Here is an 18,580-nt window from a genome sequence, read left to right on the forward strand (position 1 = left end):
TGCTAGTTCAGGAGTCTCCAATGTTGGGGAAGGTGTCCCTGTGTGGTGTGAAGCACCCGTGGCTGGAAACACAGTCCTTTTGTTTCAGGAAAAGAATATTTTCCCAGCGCAGGTAAGAACAGCTGCAGAAGAGGAAGCCACCATTACCGCAATGATATTCACGAAGTCATTTTCTCCCAGGGTGTCCAAGATGGTAGTGATGGTGTGCTTGGCGATGGCCATCCTCAGCCCCTTCATGCTGCCGCTCATGTCCACCAGAATCACGATGTCTTTGGGAGAGGTGGCCGCTTGTATGTACCTTTAGCAGAAAGAAAAGTAAATGGGAGAGAGGCCAAGGCTGGTATTGCCACCTGGCGGGGAGCCTCCAGTTACATTTATTTGGTCTGCTCCATGGGTTCCCCCAAGTTTAGACCTAGGTTTCATTGTGTGTTGTAACCCCTGGACACTGAGGTTGCTGGGGCGATGAGATTGGAAGCCTCCTCCTTTTTGACAGAGGGCAGCCAGGGTCCCTGAGGGCCTGGCAGGGGAAAGGAGGGGGCTCAGATATACTGCTGATCTACCAGGAAAAGAGTTTGGCAAGAGCCAGAGCTGGAGATAGCCTGATCTGGAGATAGCATGGCTTCTGGAGGGTGGTCTGAGCTGGAGACAGTGGGGAGGGAATGAGGAGCGTGGCCAGAAAGTCTTCCTATTCCTGGGTTGGATTAAGCCACTGAAGTCCCTTCCTAAGCCTCTGGGTAGAGGAGGGGGCAAAACCGCCAGGCAAAGCCCAAAGACAAATGCTGGGGCTCAGTAGTCCTCCTCGGGGAGCGCTTACCAGCCACGGTTTCTGCAGTCGAAAGCAATGACTCCGTTTTCATCAGGCTTCCACTTTATTCCTGGGGGAACAGAGGCTGCATGTCCCACCAGCTCGCTGAGCTGCCTGGGGGCCCTGGCTGTTGCTGGCTCCCGGGATGGCCATGACCGCCAGGATAGGTTCTGCTTCTAATATGGAGACCATGGTGAGGATGCTAAACTCCACCCTGTAAACTGAGGCAGCTGGCAAGGATGGAGGCCCCTTCTACCGGGAGAAACTTCCCATCCAAACTGTCAGATCCAGGGTAGGGATCCCCCACATGTACCAGAGCTCATTTGCGGGGATAAACCTCACATCAGTGGAGGAAGAGCTGTGGGAGCCATCTGGCCATGGGCATAGCACGGAGAACCAGAGCTCTGACCTGCTCTCACCCCAGTCAGGTGGCTCATTAGCATGTGTGGTCCCTCCTGGGGCTGAGAAAAAAATGTTACCAAGTAATTTGATGTCAGGAACTCCTGGCACCAAGCAGAGTAGGTGTTCAACAGCTGTCTCCTGAATGAGATGAGAGGCATGAGAGACCTCACTTGAACCCTAGCAGAGTGCAGGGGGTGGATTTTGTCTCTTCATCTAATCATTAGTTGGGATAAATGCACAAAAAAACACCAGCGTGATCCACAAATCCTCTGCAGAGAAAGACCTTCATAATCAGGAATAATGGGTTCAAAGTGAGTGAAAAGAACAGATGGGATTGTAATATACCATGCTGGGGCTAGACAAAGCACCGTGGCAGAATCCAGCAGTCTAGCAGCTTCTAGTTTGCTAGCAGGTGGGATCTGAGGAGGCTGAGGCTTCAGGGCCATTCCTGAGACTCACCAAGTAAGAATGGAGTCCTAAGGGTGAGGATAGGGAACGAAGCAGCCAGAAGCCAAGGTCTTGAAGGGAAGCAGGCCAGGAGCAAAGGGCAGGCTTGATGCAGGGGCACTTGTGTGGCATGGTCACCTAGACTCAGGTGGCCAGAGAGTGAAGTCTTCCTAAGGCCACACTGAGGGCAGCGAGGTCGGGGGAAACCTGATCTCAGACCAACAGCAGTGGGGAACTGGATCTCAGGAGAGTGCTGAGGAGAACTGAGCGGGTGTTCTTGGCAGAATTAAACCCTTAGAAGAGGGCCTTAGCAAACCTGGATGCCTTACCTTCAAGTCGAAACATGAAGGAAAATCCCTTTCCCCTCCCCTGGCCCTCTTCCCTTCCTTCCTGCCCTCTTCCCCTCCCCCCAACTCTATTCCTCCTTCCCTTATGGTTTCATGCCTATAGGGTTCCCTCAGCTTACAAGTAGCATTGGCCACACACACAGAGATGACCCCAAGCCACGAGTGTGAGAGGCAGTGAAATCGAGACCATTGGCTTTATCTCCTCGATAGTTAAAGATGGTGGGACTATCAAATACAACATACAGACTGGGCCTGTGACGTCATCGGGATCTGAAATGCCCCCAAGTGCTCATGCACTCAGGGCCTGGTCCCCAGCTCATGGTGTCCAGAGGGAAATCTTGAAGTGGGGGCTTGGTGGAAGGACGTTAGGTCATTGGGGGATCTCTTTGAGTTGGAGGTCAGCCAGGCAGGGCTGCATAGCGAGACCCCGTGAAGAAGAAGAAGAGAAGAGAAGGAAGAAGGAGAAATTGTTTTTAATTATAGAACTTTTAAAAATGAAAAAAGTGTGGATTAAAAGAAGCATCCTAGTGAGAAAGTAAAATAGGGAAAGAGAAAATTCAACATTTGAAAGATTAGTCCAGGCTGGGCGGTGGTGGCACATGCCTTTAATCCCAGCACTCCAGAGGCAGAGCCAGGCAGATCTCTGTGAGTTCAAGGCCAGCCTGGACTACCAAGTGAGTCCCAGGAAAGGCTCAAAGCTACACAGAGAAACCCTGTCTCAAAAAAAACCAAAAAAAAAAAAAAAAAAAAAAGAAAGAAAGATTAGTCCAGAGTTTTGTTGGTTCTACAACGAGAAGATCAGTAAATATCCTGCTAGAGGCACAGGAAGAAAAAAATGGCGAGCTGTGAGGAAGACGGTTAAAGGGATGTGGGGCTGGGCTGGAGAGAGGACTGTCAGCACAGCGCTTGGCACACAAGGGTGAGAACATGGGTTAGGATATGTGGCCCCCATGTAAAAACCCTTCTGTAGTTTCCTGTGCCTGTATCCCAGTGCCGGGCTGTGCCCAGAGACAGCTGGATCCTGGGAACATGCTGGCCAGCTAGTCCAGCCAAATCAGCAAGTTCCACATTCAGTGAGAGACCATGTCCTCAGAAAAAATGGAAATGATTGAGAAAGATACTTGATGTCAATCTCTGGCCCCTACATGCGTGATAACAGGCACATGCTTGCACACATATACACACACACACATGCACATACAACCCACAATCATACATGCATACAAAACACACACATGTAGACACACCACACACATGCACTCAGAATACGCACACACATACTCACATGCACACATAGCACATACATTGTACACACAGTACACACATGTATACACAACACACACATGCACACACATGCATCACAAGACATACACATGTACACACAACATACATATGCATATACAACACACACATACACACACCAAAAAAGAAAGATAAATACTGGCGAGTATTCTAGAACAGACAACCCAACTTAAGTATCCAGGAGGCACAGTGCATCCCAATCCAGCTAAAAAGATGTCCCCATGCAGATGCATAAAGCTGCAGAACATTCCAGGGAAAGCAGTCACATCTTAAAAGCACGTGGAAAAGGAACAACAGCCACACTGTGAGCAGATTTCCTCAACATCCGTGGAAACCAGGAGGGGAAAGTACATTCTTAGGATGCTGAGAGGAACGGGCCATCCCTTTAGAAATGCTGTCCATCAGAAGCACCACTGGAGAATGAGGGTGAGAGAAACATCTGCAGACAGACACACTTGGAGGCACTTTACCCGCAGGGAGGACTCTATGAGAGTTTACTTCTGGAAGAGGGAAAATGAAAACAGCCCAGGATGCTCAAAGGGTGGTGAGCAGGTGCCGCAATGTGTAAGCCGAGTCACCATCTGTGAGGACGGAAATGTCAGGACAGAGAAGGGTCAGCAGCACAGCGGTTCCAAAGGCTTTCTTGAAAGGAATTCTTTTGGCAGGACGATAATCATATGTATTTGTAATGTTCTGCTTTGTTGAATATGTGTGATAAGATGGTGAAGTATTGACCAGAAGGATCGGAGCAGGCGGGTGCTCATTTCCAAATAGATACACAGAGAGGGGAGAGGACAATGGATAAGGGAGATTTATCAAAAAGGGAAACCATTTAAAAAGAAAGAGAAAGAATAAAAATATTTGGATTAGTAAAGAACTTAATAAGAACACATATGCCAACATGCAAAAAAAAAAAAATGCAAACGCCATTTGTCAGTGAGAACAAAAGATTGCCCCTTTGGGTAAAAATTTAAGAACTATAAAGTATTTTTAAGAGACATGGTTAAGATAAAATGACATTAAAAGGCTAAAAAAAAATGGAAAAATATAGCACATGAATGTCCTTCTATGACTTCCAAGAAAGAAATTTAAAATGAAGTACCATGGGGCTAATTAAAAGTCAGACACAAGAAACACACAAAGCAACAGCAACAAGGAAAATGGAAGCAAAACAGTCAGTATGACCACGCCAAAGGCTCAGGATTTTCTTTCAGCAGAAGGATCTCACACGCCCTCCTAAGCACACACAAGATGGGAAAGCTTGAGATGTACCAGGCCATTAAAATTGATCTCAGTTAAATTCCATTATTACCAGACAGATCACAGAGCAACTGAGTTAAAAATGTATTTTATTATTTTTAATTAGATATATGTGTGTGGGTCTGTGTGTGGATGTCTGCACATGATTGCCAGTGTCCAAAGTGGCCAAAGGTGCAGGATTCCCCTGGAGCTGGAATTATAGGCAGCTGTGAGCTTGCCTCTGCCTGTTAGTGTCTTTTAAATGTCTGCTGTATATGTAGTTATGTTCTCTTCTTATTTATAACATTCTACATTAAAAAATCAGTTTCAAAGTTGTTTTAATGTCTATAGGAACTCTTTGTTGTTGTTGTTGTTTAGTGCTGGAGGAGGAACCCAAGGTCCTGTGCATGCTAGACAAATGCTCTTCCACTGGGCTACACTCCAGCTCTTCAGGAATCATTCTTTGTCTTTACCTCTCAGTGTCCTGTTTCATCCATTTTAGTTCTAACTGCTTATGTTTATGTTGGCATACTGGGATTACCATATACCCCCTTCCTTCTCTCCATCTGGCCTGGAACTCATTATGTAGCTCAGGTTAGGCTTCATCAGTTCTCTTGCCTAAGCCCCCTGAGTCCTGGTATTACAGGTGTGAGCCAGAAAATGGACAGGACTGTAATTCTTACAAATATAAATACAGAAGCCCGAAATAAAATATTAATGAGTCTAATGTAGCAGTGCCTGAAAGATTTGCTAAAATCAAGTCATGGTATTAAATAGGAATGGAAAGATGGGTTAACGTCAGAAAGTCCAGGAGTTAAGTGGGCAAAATGAAATATGCCTTTCTCAGGGAGGGAACGCATGCAGGTAATTATGAGTGGAAGGTGCTACTCTTACTGCATGATCAGAAAACGTGATGTCAAACCACAGAGAGATACCATCACAGACTAACAGAGAATTTCAAGGCTTAACAATCCTCAGTTAAAGGAAGCATGAATCAGTAGAATATCTTACTCATCACTTCAGGGGGAATATAATTGAATACAAATGTTTTAGAAAATAATTTGTGATTTTTCTTGCCAAAATTGAATACCTAGATATCTTAAGACCTAGAAAATTTATTCCTAGATACAGACTCAAGAGAAACTCCTGAAATACATCTAAAAACAAAACATGTGTAAGAATACTCACAGGGTGGGGACAGAGTTCAGGTGTGGAACGCTTGCCTAGCATGCTGGAGATCCTCCTGTGTCATTCACAGCACCAACACACATACACAGACACACACACAGACACACACACACAGACACACACACACACAGACACACACACACAGACACACACACACACACACACAGAGAGAGAGAGAGAGAGAGAGAGAGAGAGAGAGAGAGAGAGAGAGAGAGAGAGAGAGAGAGTCTGGTGGCATCACACTGAATGAAAAAGTTAGTCCTAAAAGCACACACACTAAGCCAGCTTTATAATTTTAACGACAAGCAAAGCAGAGAAAGTATTCTGGAAGATAAGATAGCAGTGTGGGAGGCACTGGAGGCCTGCCCACCTAGACAATAATTGCATGGTTTGAATACGTCTGATATCACTATTTTGGAACTTTTGGGTCTATTAAAGGCTTTCAACTTGCGGGAGAATCTTTGATGGTAAATTGCAGTTAGTGCCTATCAGTTTCAGCTCTTAGCATAGTGGCTGCCCACCTCTCATGTCAGTCCTGTGGCAGGCAGCTGTGCATGTATTCTTAGAAAAGCTAGCACATAGCTTACAGGAGTCAGGGCTGGCCCCAAAGACCCTGCATCCCTGAAATAGAGGCTCTGTGCTCTGGTTGCTGCATCTGATTGTTGTAATGCGTGTGTAAAGACCGCCGGCCATCTTTGTTGTACTCCCACTGCGGTGCGAGTCCCTCCTCCTGACCCAAGTGACTTCTAGGGAATTTTAAGACCAGGTGTTTCCCTTCTCATCCATTCATTTGCTATTTTTTGGAGCTACGCATTAAAGGGAAGGACATATAAAACAATTGCATTTTTAAAGAGAATTACAAAGTGACCATGCATGTGATGGGAAAAATCCGAGACCTTAAATCTATATTTCAGACTGATCTTTCAATACAGAGTCAGCTTAAAACAATAAAAAAGGCAAAACAATAGCAAACACTGGAGAAAGGAATCTGATTTCTTGGATTGCTACAATATTAGACTTAAATGCTCACATTTCAATTAAAACAAAAACAAAAACTCCAGGAATACAAAAGAATAGGGAAGTGTGGCCCATTTAGGGGCCGGGATTGATAGAAACTATCTCTGAAAAACACCAGATGACTGACAGATATATCAAACAAAGACTTTGCAATAGTCTCCAAGACATCCAAAGGACCAAAAGAAGGAATGGAGAAAATCAAGCAACAACATATGAGCAAAAGGAAATATCAGCAAAAAAGTTAAAAAGAAATAAAAAGGAAATTTTGGAGTTGCAAATACCACAGCTAAAATGAAAAACTGACTCAAAGTCTCAAAGGTGGATTTTGACAGACAGAAAACAGTCAGTGAAAGCAAAGATTGGGTGATAGAGATGACTGAGTGTGAAGGAAGAAAGAACAAAGTCTGGCAGAGTGCAGAGACTCTAAGGGATCCCTGGGACACCATCAGGCTGACCACCAACGCACTGGAGGAGTCCCAGAAGGAGAAGAAAGGGACAAAGAGAAAGACTGTTTGAAGGAATGATGGCCCCAAACTTCTCAAATTTAATAGAGTACATAAATATGTAAGTATAACATTTGATGATGTATACAAATATAAACTTCCCTCTTGATTTTAAGTAAGATCAACAGGAAGAGGCCAATTCTAAGAGATGCTATGACCAAACTTTCAAAAGCCAAAAAGATAGGGAGATGATGTTAAAAGCAGCAAGAAAGAATGGATTCATCGGTAAGATAATCAGGAGACTTCTCATCAGAATTTAGGAGGCCAGAAGTCAGTGGGCTGATTTATTAAAAGTGTGTATGTATGGAAACATTGCACTATCACAGTTACACAAATTAATTAATACTAAAAAGTAGGAAGTGAGAGAGAAATTAGGACAATCCTTTGATAAACAAATGATAGCAGAGGGAGTTTGTTGCTACTAGATATGCTTTATATGAATGCTCAAGGGAGTCCTGCACTTTGGAAGAAAAACACATTGGCTGTATCTCCAGGTTCCAAGTTACAGTACAGAGCTATAGTAACAACAACAGTGTAGTACTGGTGTAAAACAGACATATTAGTCATTGGGGACCCACACGTAAGCCCACACTCCTACAGCCATCTGAATTTTGACCAAGAGGCCAACAATATGCATTGGAGAATAAATGGCATCTTCAACAAACAGTACTGACCAAACTAGATAGCTACATGCAGACCAATGAAACTAGATGTTTCTCTCTCACCCTGCATAGAACTTAACTCCGGATGAATCAAAAACCTCAACAAAAGACCTGGTACACTGTATGTATTCCATTCCAAAGTATAGAATACACTGAAGTTGTAGGCACAGGAAAGGACTTTCTGAATGGAATCCTGATAGCAAGGACATTAAGACCAAGAATTAATAAATGGGACCTCATGGAACAGAAAAATAAAAGATACTGTCATTCATATGAAAGGGCAGACTCTAAAAATGTCAGCAATACATCTGACAAAGGACTAGTGTTTAGAATATACAAAGAACTAAAAAAATTAAACATCAAGAAAATAAACTACTTGATAAAAATGGGATGTGAAACTAAACAAAATTCTCAAAAGATGAAATACAAATGGCTGAGGAATATTTGCTGTGGGATGTCTTTCTATATGCTGTGAAGAAGTGTTGCTCTGATTGGTTGATAAATAAAGCTGCACTGGCCCATGCAGGGCAGGATGGAGCCAGGCAGGAAAATCCAGGAGAGATGGTGAAAGGAGAGAGGAGAGTAAGGGGAGATGCCAGCCGCTGCCCAAGGAGCAGCAAGATGCCAGCAGACTGGTAATGCCATGGCCACGTGGCAACTTATAGATTAATAGAAATGGGTTAAGCTGTAAGAGTTAGCTAGCAAGAAGCTTGTGCCATAGGCCATCCAGTTTGTAATTAATATAAGCCTCTGAGTGATGGGCTGGGTGGGACACAGGAAAACTTCTGCTACAAACATTTCTTTAAAATGTTCTATATCCATAGCTATCAGGGAAATGCAAATTAAAACTACTTTGATATTTCAATTTACCCCAATAGCAAAGGTTAAGATTAAAAATAATAAGCCAGGTGGTGATGGTACATGCCTTTAATCCCAGCACTTGGGATGCAGAGGCAGGTAGACCTCTGTGAGTTTAAGGCCAGCCTGGTCTACTGAGTGAGTTCCAGAACAGCCAGAGATACACAGAGAAATACTGCCCCCAAAAACCAATGATGGTGATGCTGCTGCTGCTGCTGCTGCTGCTGCTGCTGCTGCTGCTGTTGATGGTGGTGGTGGTGATGATGATAATGATGAACAAATGCTGGCATGGATGTGGAGAAACAGTAACAGTTATTCACTGCTGGTGGGAATGCAAACCAGTGCAGCCACTATGAAAATCACAGTGGACATCCCTTAAAACGCTGGAAACAGATGTAGCCCATGATTCAGCTATGTCACTTTTGGGCATAAACCTCCTCCCAACTCTATGTCCTACTATAGAGATACTTCCATGTTCTTTGGTGTTCTGTTCACAATAGTCAGGAATTAGAAACATAATCAGGAGATTTCTCATCAGAATGTTCATTAGCTGATGAATGGATGCTGAAAATGTTGTATATTCTTACAATGGAACACTGTTTAGCTGTAAAGAAAAATGAAATCATCAAATCTGGAGGTAAATGGATAGGACTAGAAAGTATACAGAATGACCTATAGAGGTCAGAACATAAATAAGGGGTCATGGGGGAATGATCAAAATGGAGGGGAGATTGTGGTGATAGAAATCTTCTAGTTTCTGGTCCTCACGCCTTATATACCTTTCTACTTTCTGCCATCACTCCCTGGGATTAAAGGTGTGCTGAACTGCTTCTAGAAAGCCTAAAAGCTTAACCAGCCAAAAGCTTCTAGTTTCTGGTCCTCATGCCTTATATACCTTTCTGCTTTCTGCCACCACTCCCTGGGATTAAAGGTGTGAGTCACCATGCCTGGCTATTTCCAGTACGGCCTTGAACTCACAGAGATCCATGCCTCCAGAAGGCTAGGATTAAAAGTGTGAGTGCCACCATTTTCTAGCCTCTGTATCTAGTGGCTGTTCTGTTCTCTGACCCCAGATAAGTTTATTAGAGTGCACAATATTTTGGGGAACACAATACCACCACAGGTTACAACCAAGACATGAGTGCCATTATTGTACCCTTAGAGATATCTTGCCATACTGGTCATTGTTGTGGATCATGGGCATCACAGCTGGGTAGGACCATTGGTTGCTTCTCTCCCTTGGAAGCTAGCACAACACCTTCTGGCATGTTGAAAACTAGTCCTCAGGAAGGAGGCTTTCAGGCCAGATCCAGCTTAGATCTGAGTCCTAGCTGAAGAGTACGGTGTCTTCAGCAATTAGGACTATTAGAAAGCAACCAAAAGCAAGAGCAATAGCCCATATTGTTTGCAGAGTCTCTTCGAACTACTGACCAACAACTTAAACGGGAGTTTCTCATGCATGGTACTGGGACTTTTGTTATGGCTCATGGGGAAAGCATTGTCAGCCCAAGTGGCATAACTTCATTTACATGTATTAATTTACACACATATATACATATATGTATATGCACATATATACTGATTATCTATTATATTTAATTTTAGGTAAATAAAACATGATTCTTTATGGCTTTCTCAAACATCCTTAGTGTTATTTTTCCCTCTTTATTCCCTCTCCTTCTGTATTGACCTCCCTCCTCTTCCCCAATTAAAGCCCCTTTTCCTGTTTTTTTTTCTATTTCTCTCTTCATAGCACCTATATCCTGTTATTCCCCTCTCCTGTGCCCCCTGCCATGGTCCCTTTTTATTTTCCTGGTTTCTACAGTTACTCTATATTATATAGTCACATATGAAAATCTGGAACTAGATGAGAGAGAGAGAGAGAGAGAGAGAGAGAGAGAGAGAGAGAGAGAGAGAGAGAGAATGCATCATTGTCTGTCTGGATCTGGCTTACCTCATTCTGTATACTTTCTAGAAACCACAGGCTAACAAACAAAAAGGTCAGTATCAGTAATGGAGCCTCTTTTGGAGTTGCTGTTCAGTAAAGTTCCATAGATCCCCAGACATTACAGGATATTGCCAGTGCCCTTGTTTAGTCTCCAGAATTTGATGGTAAGCCCCTATTGCTGAAGACACCATATACTTGAGTCACAGAATATGAAAAGAATCAAGCTGATACTGGCCTGGAAGTTTTCTCCCTACTGGCTAGCTTTCACAGTGCTAGAAAACATTATACAAATTACCAAAGGAGAAAAGTGATCGCCAGCCTCATCCAATTGTGAACCCTGCCAACTACAGCAATGATCAGCCTAGAAAGATATGTCCACTGGTGCAAGAATGACATGTTATGAGAGCAATCAACCACCCTCAGCTTGGATGAAACTAATTTCTAGCACCATCAGGGCCAAGAACCAGTGGCAGACATGTCATAGGCCTAGGGAGAACCTATTACCATTACTCTGTTAAATGGACATAGCATTACACTGACTTCTAATGACTTGCCCTTGTATCAATAGTTTAATGCATCTCTCAACCCTCCTCAGAGGAGCTTCTTCTGCAGTTGATGGTGATTAACACATGCAGAGAGCCACAATTGCCCAAAATGCACAGAACAACTGCTGAATGCTCAACCCTGAATGGGACAGCTGTATCACACACACCCTCCCTAGGCTCAGGGATCATTGTGGAAGACCACGTGGGAAGGTTGTAAGAGACAGGGGTAGGTGACTACAGGGAACAGTACTTTCCAGGCACAGCAGGACAGTTGTACACATGAATTCATAATAGCTGAGACAGCACAAGACCTGTGCAAGTACAAGTCAGGCAAAATTCAAGCATGGAGGGGGTGGGTGGGCATGAAGTCTCATGCCTAACTAAGGAACTATTGATTGTGAAATATTCCTTTACACTGTGTAAATATATGCCACTGTGATTGGTTTAATAAAGAAGCTGACCGGCCAATAGCTGGACAGGATAAGGTTAGGCAGGAGAACCAGACTAAGCACTCTGAGAAGAAGGGCAGAATCAGAGAAGTTGCCAGTCAGAGATGAAGAGGAAACAGGAAGTGCAAGATGGAAGAGAGGTAATGCCATGTGGCAGGATGTAAATTGATATAAATGGGTTAATTTAAGTTGTAAGAGCTAGTTAGTAATAAGCCTGAGCTATTGGCCAAGCATTTATAATTAATATTAAGCCTCTTTGTGGTTTTTGGGAAGTGGCTTCTGGGACACAGAGAAACTCTGCCTACAATTGATAGCTAACAGGAGAGGGAAAGACTGTTTTCTTTAAGGGTGTATCCCCTGGTGGGTTGACTACGCTCCAGGGGAAGGCCACACAACCAAAGAAGTATTTTTTTGAGAAAGATAAATAAGATTGAGAAACCCTTAACCAACCTAAATAAAAGACACAAAAGGCCCAAATTAAGTAAAGATAGATATAAAAAAAGAGCCATTATTACAAACACCAATAAAATTCAGAAAATAATTCTGATATACCTTAAAACATTTATTAAATTAAATGGAAAATCTTAAAGAAATAGATGATTTTATGGATGTATAGGACCTACTAAATGAACCAGGTGGGATAAATAATTTAAGCAGATCTGTAACACATATCATGTGGCTCAAAATTACCTATAAATCCAGCTTTAAGGGATCCATCTTTCTCTCCTGACCTCCATGGGCACCTGTATACATATGGAATACATTCACACAAATACATAGACACAAGCACACATACCTGCCCTGAGAGATCTCAAATTATCTAATGACACATCTCAAGACTTTTGAAAAACAACAGTAAGCCAATTCTAAAACTAGTAAATAGAAAGAATAATGAATATTAAAGATGAAATTGATGTAATAGTAACTAAAAGAACAATATATAAATCAATCAAACCAAAAGTTTGTTCTTTGAAAATGTTAGTCTGATTGACAAGCCATTAAGCCATCTGACAAAAAGAAAAAGGGAGAAGATCTATATCAGCAAAATTAGAAAAGAAAAGTTGTTACAACAGACTCCAATAAAATACATCCAGCACATGGTAAGAGAACACTTGGATAACTTACACTCCCAAAGCAGGAAAGCCTAGAAGAAATGGATACATTTCTAAATGCATGTGACCTACCAAAATTAAAACCAGAATACATAAATAACTTGCAAGTCCCCATTACAAGCAATGAGGTCAAAACTGTAATTAAATGTCTTCCCTGACAGCAGAGCTCAGAACCAGATGGATTCACTGCTGGATTCTATCAGTTGCCCAAGGCTCACTACAAACACTTCTTATTTTATTCCACAAAGTAGAAGGGAGGGAACATTACCAAACTTGTTCTTCAAAGCCAGTGTTATCTTGGTACCCAAACTAGGTAAAGACAAAAAGGGAAGAAGGAAAGATAATTGCAGACTAAATTTTCTGATGAACATAGATGCAAAAATTCTTGTTTTGGTTTTGTTTTAGTTGTTTTGAGATAGAGTCTCTCAGTGTAGTTTTGGCTATCCTGGAACTCTCCATGTAGATGAGACTGGCCTTGAACTCACAGAGATACTCCAGCTTCTGCCCTCCAAGTGCTGGAATTTAAGGCATGTCTCATCAGGCCCAGCTTGAAAATTCTTAATAAAATACTTGCAAATCAAATTCAGAAACACATTAAGAAAATCATACATCATGACCAAGTAAGCCTCATCCCAGAGATGCAAGGTTGATTCAGCACATGCAAATCAGTAAATGTAATATACCATATAATAAAAATTAAGGACAGAAATCACAAAATCATCCCAATTGATGCCACAAAGTCATTTGACAAAGCTCAACATGCTCTCACAATGAATACCCTAGAGACATGGGGAATAGATGGAGCGCAGCTCCAAATAATAAAGGGGAATTAAAACAAACCTATGCTATCATTATGTTAAACAGACAAACTGAGAGCATTTCCTCTAAAATCAGGGATGAGTCAAGGATGCCCACTGTCCCCTCTCTTATTCAATATAGTGCTTTAAGTATTATGTATAGCAATTTGACAAGAGAAAGTCATAAAGAGAATAGAAATAGGAAAGGAAGAAGTCAGACTGTCCTGATTTGTAGACAACATGATTTTATATTTAACAGACTACAGAATCTACTAGAAAACTCTAGATCTAATAAACATTTACATTAAAGGTGCAGGATACAAATCTATCTATCTATCTATCTATCTATCTATCTATCTATCTATCTATCTATCTATATATCTATCTATCTATCTATCTATATCTGTCAATCTATCATCTATTTATCATCTATCTATTGAATATATATATCCAGTAGCCTTCATATATATCAACAATGAATTCTCAGAGAAGAAATTAGGAAGAATATTTCATTCATAATAGCTCAAAAAATTAAGTATCTAAAAAATAAACCTAACCAAATAAGTGAAAGACCTCTACTATAAAAACATTAAGACATCAAAAAAGGAAATGGAAAAAAGATGCTAGATGACAGAAAGATCTTCCATACTCCTGGATTGGCAGAATTAATATTGTAAAAATAGTTATTCAACCAAAATTAATCTATATATTTAATACAAGATACATCAAATTCTGATGTCATATCTTTCAGATCTAGAAAAAAAACAATCAAAGAATGCACATGGAATTATGAAAGACCACACATACCGGAAGCAATCCTGAACAAGAACACAACTGGGAGCATCACAATGACCTCAGCTTACCCTAAGGGTACAGAGAGCATACAACGCTAAGGTAATAAAGACAGCTTGGTGTGGGCATAAAAACAGGCGGGCAGGCCAATGAGAGCAAACAGAGGACTTGGGAACATGCTGATAGAACTATGGCCACCTAATTTTTGACAAAGGAGGCAAAAGCATGTAATGGAAAAAAGAGCCTGCTCAACAAACAGTGCCAGTAAACTGGACATCTAGCAGCGGAATCATGGAAGTGAATCCATATTCTTCACCTTGTACAAAACTCAGTTGGAAATGGATCAAAGGTTTAATTAAAATCTGAGACACTGAAACTGCTCAAGGGAAACAGAAAATACTCTTCAAAACACAAGTAAGGCAAGAACTTTCTCAAAACAAACAACTAAACAAAAACCCCACAACATCACAGGAACAAGCCACATGTTTTGACAGATGGGATGGGCTACATGAAATTAAAAAGTTTCTGCACAGCAGAAAAAAGCATTGGCAGAGCAAAGAGCCCACAGAATCTACCAGTTATACTTCAGATTGAGGGCTGATAGTCAGAATTTACAAAGAACTTAAAATATTCAACACTCAAAAATTCTAAAGTTGCCAATCAGTAGATGGACTAATAAAATGGACAGACAGTTCTCCAAAGAAGAGACACAAATTGCCAATAGTGATTTTTGAAAGTGTTCAACATCCCTCATCATCAAGGAAATGCAAATTAAAAGTACTTTGAGACACCTGCTCACCCTAGACAGAATGGCTGCCATCAAGAGATCTAAAGCAGATACTAGGAAAGCAGAGCCTATCTGCTGGCGGGAGTGAGCGTTACTACAGTCGGTATGGAAGTCAGTGCAGAGGTTCCCTAACAGATAAAGAACCAGGACGACCATGTGACCCTGCTAGTCTACTCCTGGGCATACACCCAGAGAACTGCAAATCCTACCATGGATATATGTTCATATGCATGTTTATTGCTATTTTATTTATCATACTAAGGAAAAGAATCCAACCTAGCTATCCATCAATACATGAGTGAATAATGAAAATGTGCTAATATACAAATGGAATATTATTTATCTATAGAGACAAATGAAATAATAACATTTGCAGGGAAATGAATGGACTTGGAAAGTATAGTATTTAGTGAGTTGACCCAAACTCAGAAAGGTACGGATCCTAACCTACAATGCATACATGTATAGTTGTAAGTTGGGGGCATAGCATAGAACTTCGAAAGGAGACCAAACCAATGATGGGATTAGATTATGAGAAGGGATAAAATACAAGCAAGAGTACACATGTCATGATAGAGTAGAGAAAGCTTTATTTTTCTTTTAAAGTTTCAACTCTGTAGTAGACCTTTTGTGTTTAATAAGTGAATAAAATGTAATTGATAGTGGTTAGGGAGATGTCTCAGCAGTTAACATTGGCCACTCTTCCAAAGTACCCACGTTCTAGTTCCACATGGTAGCTGACAACCATCTGTAACTCCAGTCCCGGGGGATCTGATATCCTCCTCTGTGGGCACCAAACATGTCTGTGGTGCACAAACATGTCAAGAAAAATCACCAATATACATAACATAAAATAAAGTAACTGATAAAGAAAGTTCGGCACCCTGAGTGATGCTCCATTGCTTCAGAATGGCCATGTTCACTAGAGAGAAGTCCACTGAGATGTACGGAGCTTGGGATGGGACACATGTTTGAGTGGCTTCCTTAAACCATCTGTATGAGGTTTTTGTGAGTTAATTAGAATAGAGTGATTTTTTTAAAGGAAGTATTAAAGTAGGAGAAACAAAATACAAAGATATAAGAAGGAAAAAATTAAATTAGGACAGAAATTAAATAAAAGACTGGAAAACTATAGAGAAAATAAGTGAAATAAAAATTTAGTTTTTTGATATGATCAATAAAATTGACAAAGCTATTAAGAAAATGGACTTAAATTACTGAAATATAAAAATTAAAAGGGGGCATTCATTCTAATTCTGTGGGGAAAAGGCTGATGCACAGTTATATATCAACCAATTGGAGAGCCTACATGAAATGAACAAACTCTGAAAACACAGTAACTACCTCAACGAAATCATGAGAAAATGGCCTAAATTCTAAATAACTATTAAGGAGATAGAAACAAAAATTAAAAATCTCCTGACAAAGTGAAGTCCAGATTCCAATGGCCTCCAGACCAACAGAACCAAACACTTAAAAACTTCATATCAATCCTCAAAATTTTCTGAAAAATTGAAGACATTGCTTCCTAACTTAGTCCGTGAGACCAGCATCACCCTGATGCCATAGAAAGATGCTACAAGAAAACTATAGCACAATGTCCGCCAAGAACATTGATGCCCAATTCCTCAACAGAGCCCAGCAAAGCACATCTGGTAGCAAATTAAAAGGGCAATACATTATTCCTAGAGTGTAAGGATTTCCTAACCTGTAAAACTGACTGACAGAAAACATCGCCTTAGCAGAATGAGGAAAAAAACAGCATGATCATCCGAAAGGAAGCAGAAAAGAAACTTGGCAAAATTCAACTCACTTTCACGACAAAAAGATTCTATGAACTAGCAACAGGAGAAAACCACTTCAACATAACAAAAGCCACAGATGGAAAAATCCACAGCATAAGGTTGAAAGCACTTGCTCTTAGCTGTCTTAAAACAAACTCATTCTAAAATAATTCTGTTTAAACCAGTCCTGGAAGTTCTAGTCAGAGCGACTAGGCCGGAAACAGATCAAGGGCGAAGGTGGAAGGGAAGTGGGAGATGGCTGCGCTCACACACTGCAGCTCTGGCTGGTGGCAAGCCCGGTAAAGCAGGTGTTCGGCCTCCTAAACAAATTCAGCAACAGCAAGCCAAATCAGTTGCTATGGACAACCTGAAGAGGAAGTTACCACAATGATTCAATTTTCAGTAACATCACAAAAGAACAAAAGACTTTGTGTACCAGGCTTTTTCTTTTGGGCCACCAACCAGCTCCCAAATCATGACAAGGAGACTTCTTATTGGTTATGAATGCTCAGCCTAGCTTAGGCTCATTTCTGACTAGCTCTTTTAACTTAAACTAACCTGTTTCTCTTTATTTACCCTTTGCCTCAGGCTTTTCACCTTTCTTTCCTGCTGTGTAGCTTACTTTCCTGCTTCTTGTGTCTGTCTGTCTGGTGGCTGCCTGGCTTCTTGCCCCAGGTGTGATCTCCCTCATTCTCTCCTCTCATTCTCCTTTCTCTTGTTCTTTTTGAGCCTCAATTTCTCCTCCTACTTACTCTCTCTTCCACCAGCCCCCACCTATCCCTCTCCTGCCTACCTATTGGCCATTCAGCTTTTTATTAGACCAATAAGGTGCCTTAGGCAGGCAAGGTGAAACAGCAACACATCTTTTCATAATTAAACACATCCTTACATTGTTAAACAAATGCAGCATAGACAAATGTAACACACCTTTACACAATTAAAGTAATATTCCACAGCATAAACAAATGTAACACATCTTTACTTAGTTAAATATTCTACCACAATTTTGTATAATAAAAACTATAAACTGTCGGGGGTCTGGAGAAATTGGTCAGTGGTTAAGAGAGCTTACTGCTCTTACAAAGGACCAAGTTTAGTTCCCAGCACCCACAATCATCTGTAACTCTAGTTCTAAGAAATCCAAGCCCTCTTCTGGCCTCCATGGGCACTGCACCCATGTGGCGCACATGCATATGTGCAGGCACACAGTCATAAAGTTATATAGTCTGGCCTCCAGTTCTGACACTTTTTCTGTTACAGGTCTGCTATAAGGTAAAGGGCCTTGGCCACTGCTAAACCTTCTTTCCTCAGTGGACTGGGACACTTTGAAGCCATGAATCAAAATACATCTTTGCTCCCATAAGCTGTTTGGATGGGTGTTCTGTCACAATGATACAAAAGTGAGTGGCACTCTAATGAGTCACATCTTCTGATTTTAACACTGTTACAAAGCTATGATAATCAAACTAGTGTGTTATTAACATATATATGGACACAGGGACCCATGATTAGAAGAGAGACACTGGAAATAAACCCTTGAAACATGATCAAATCATTGTTGACAGGCATGCTAAGTCTATTGGAGAGCAAATGACA

At 41.3% G+C, this 18,580-nt stretch overlaps 1 protein-coding gene across 2 annotated transcripts in view; it reads right to left on the minus strand.

The window, feature by feature from the left end:
* The window catches only part of Cacna2d4 (calcium voltage-gated channel auxiliary subunit alpha2delta 4), a 108,716-nt gene that overhangs the window by 80,467 nt on the left and 9,669 nt on the right, over positions 1 to 18,580 (minus strand). For both annotated transcript variants that reach the window (XM_028880504.2, XM_028880503.2), the window contains exons 7-8: positions 815 to 875; positions 148 to 298 (exon numbers count right to left, since the gene is read on the minus strand). In XM_028880504.2, the coding sequence (XP_028736337.1) occupies positions 148 to 298; positions 815 to 875 (212 nt within the window). The remainder of the gene's footprint in view (positions 1 to 147; positions 299 to 814; positions 876 to 18,580) is intronic.

This window comes from Peromyscus leucopus, chromosome 3, assembly GCF_004664715.2.
Source record: "Peromyscus leucopus breed LL Stock chromosome 3, UCI_PerLeu_2.1, whole genome shotgun sequence".
NCBI classification, from domain to species: domain Eukaryota; kingdom Metazoa; phylum Chordata; class Mammalia; order Rodentia; family Cricetidae; genus Peromyscus; species Peromyscus leucopus.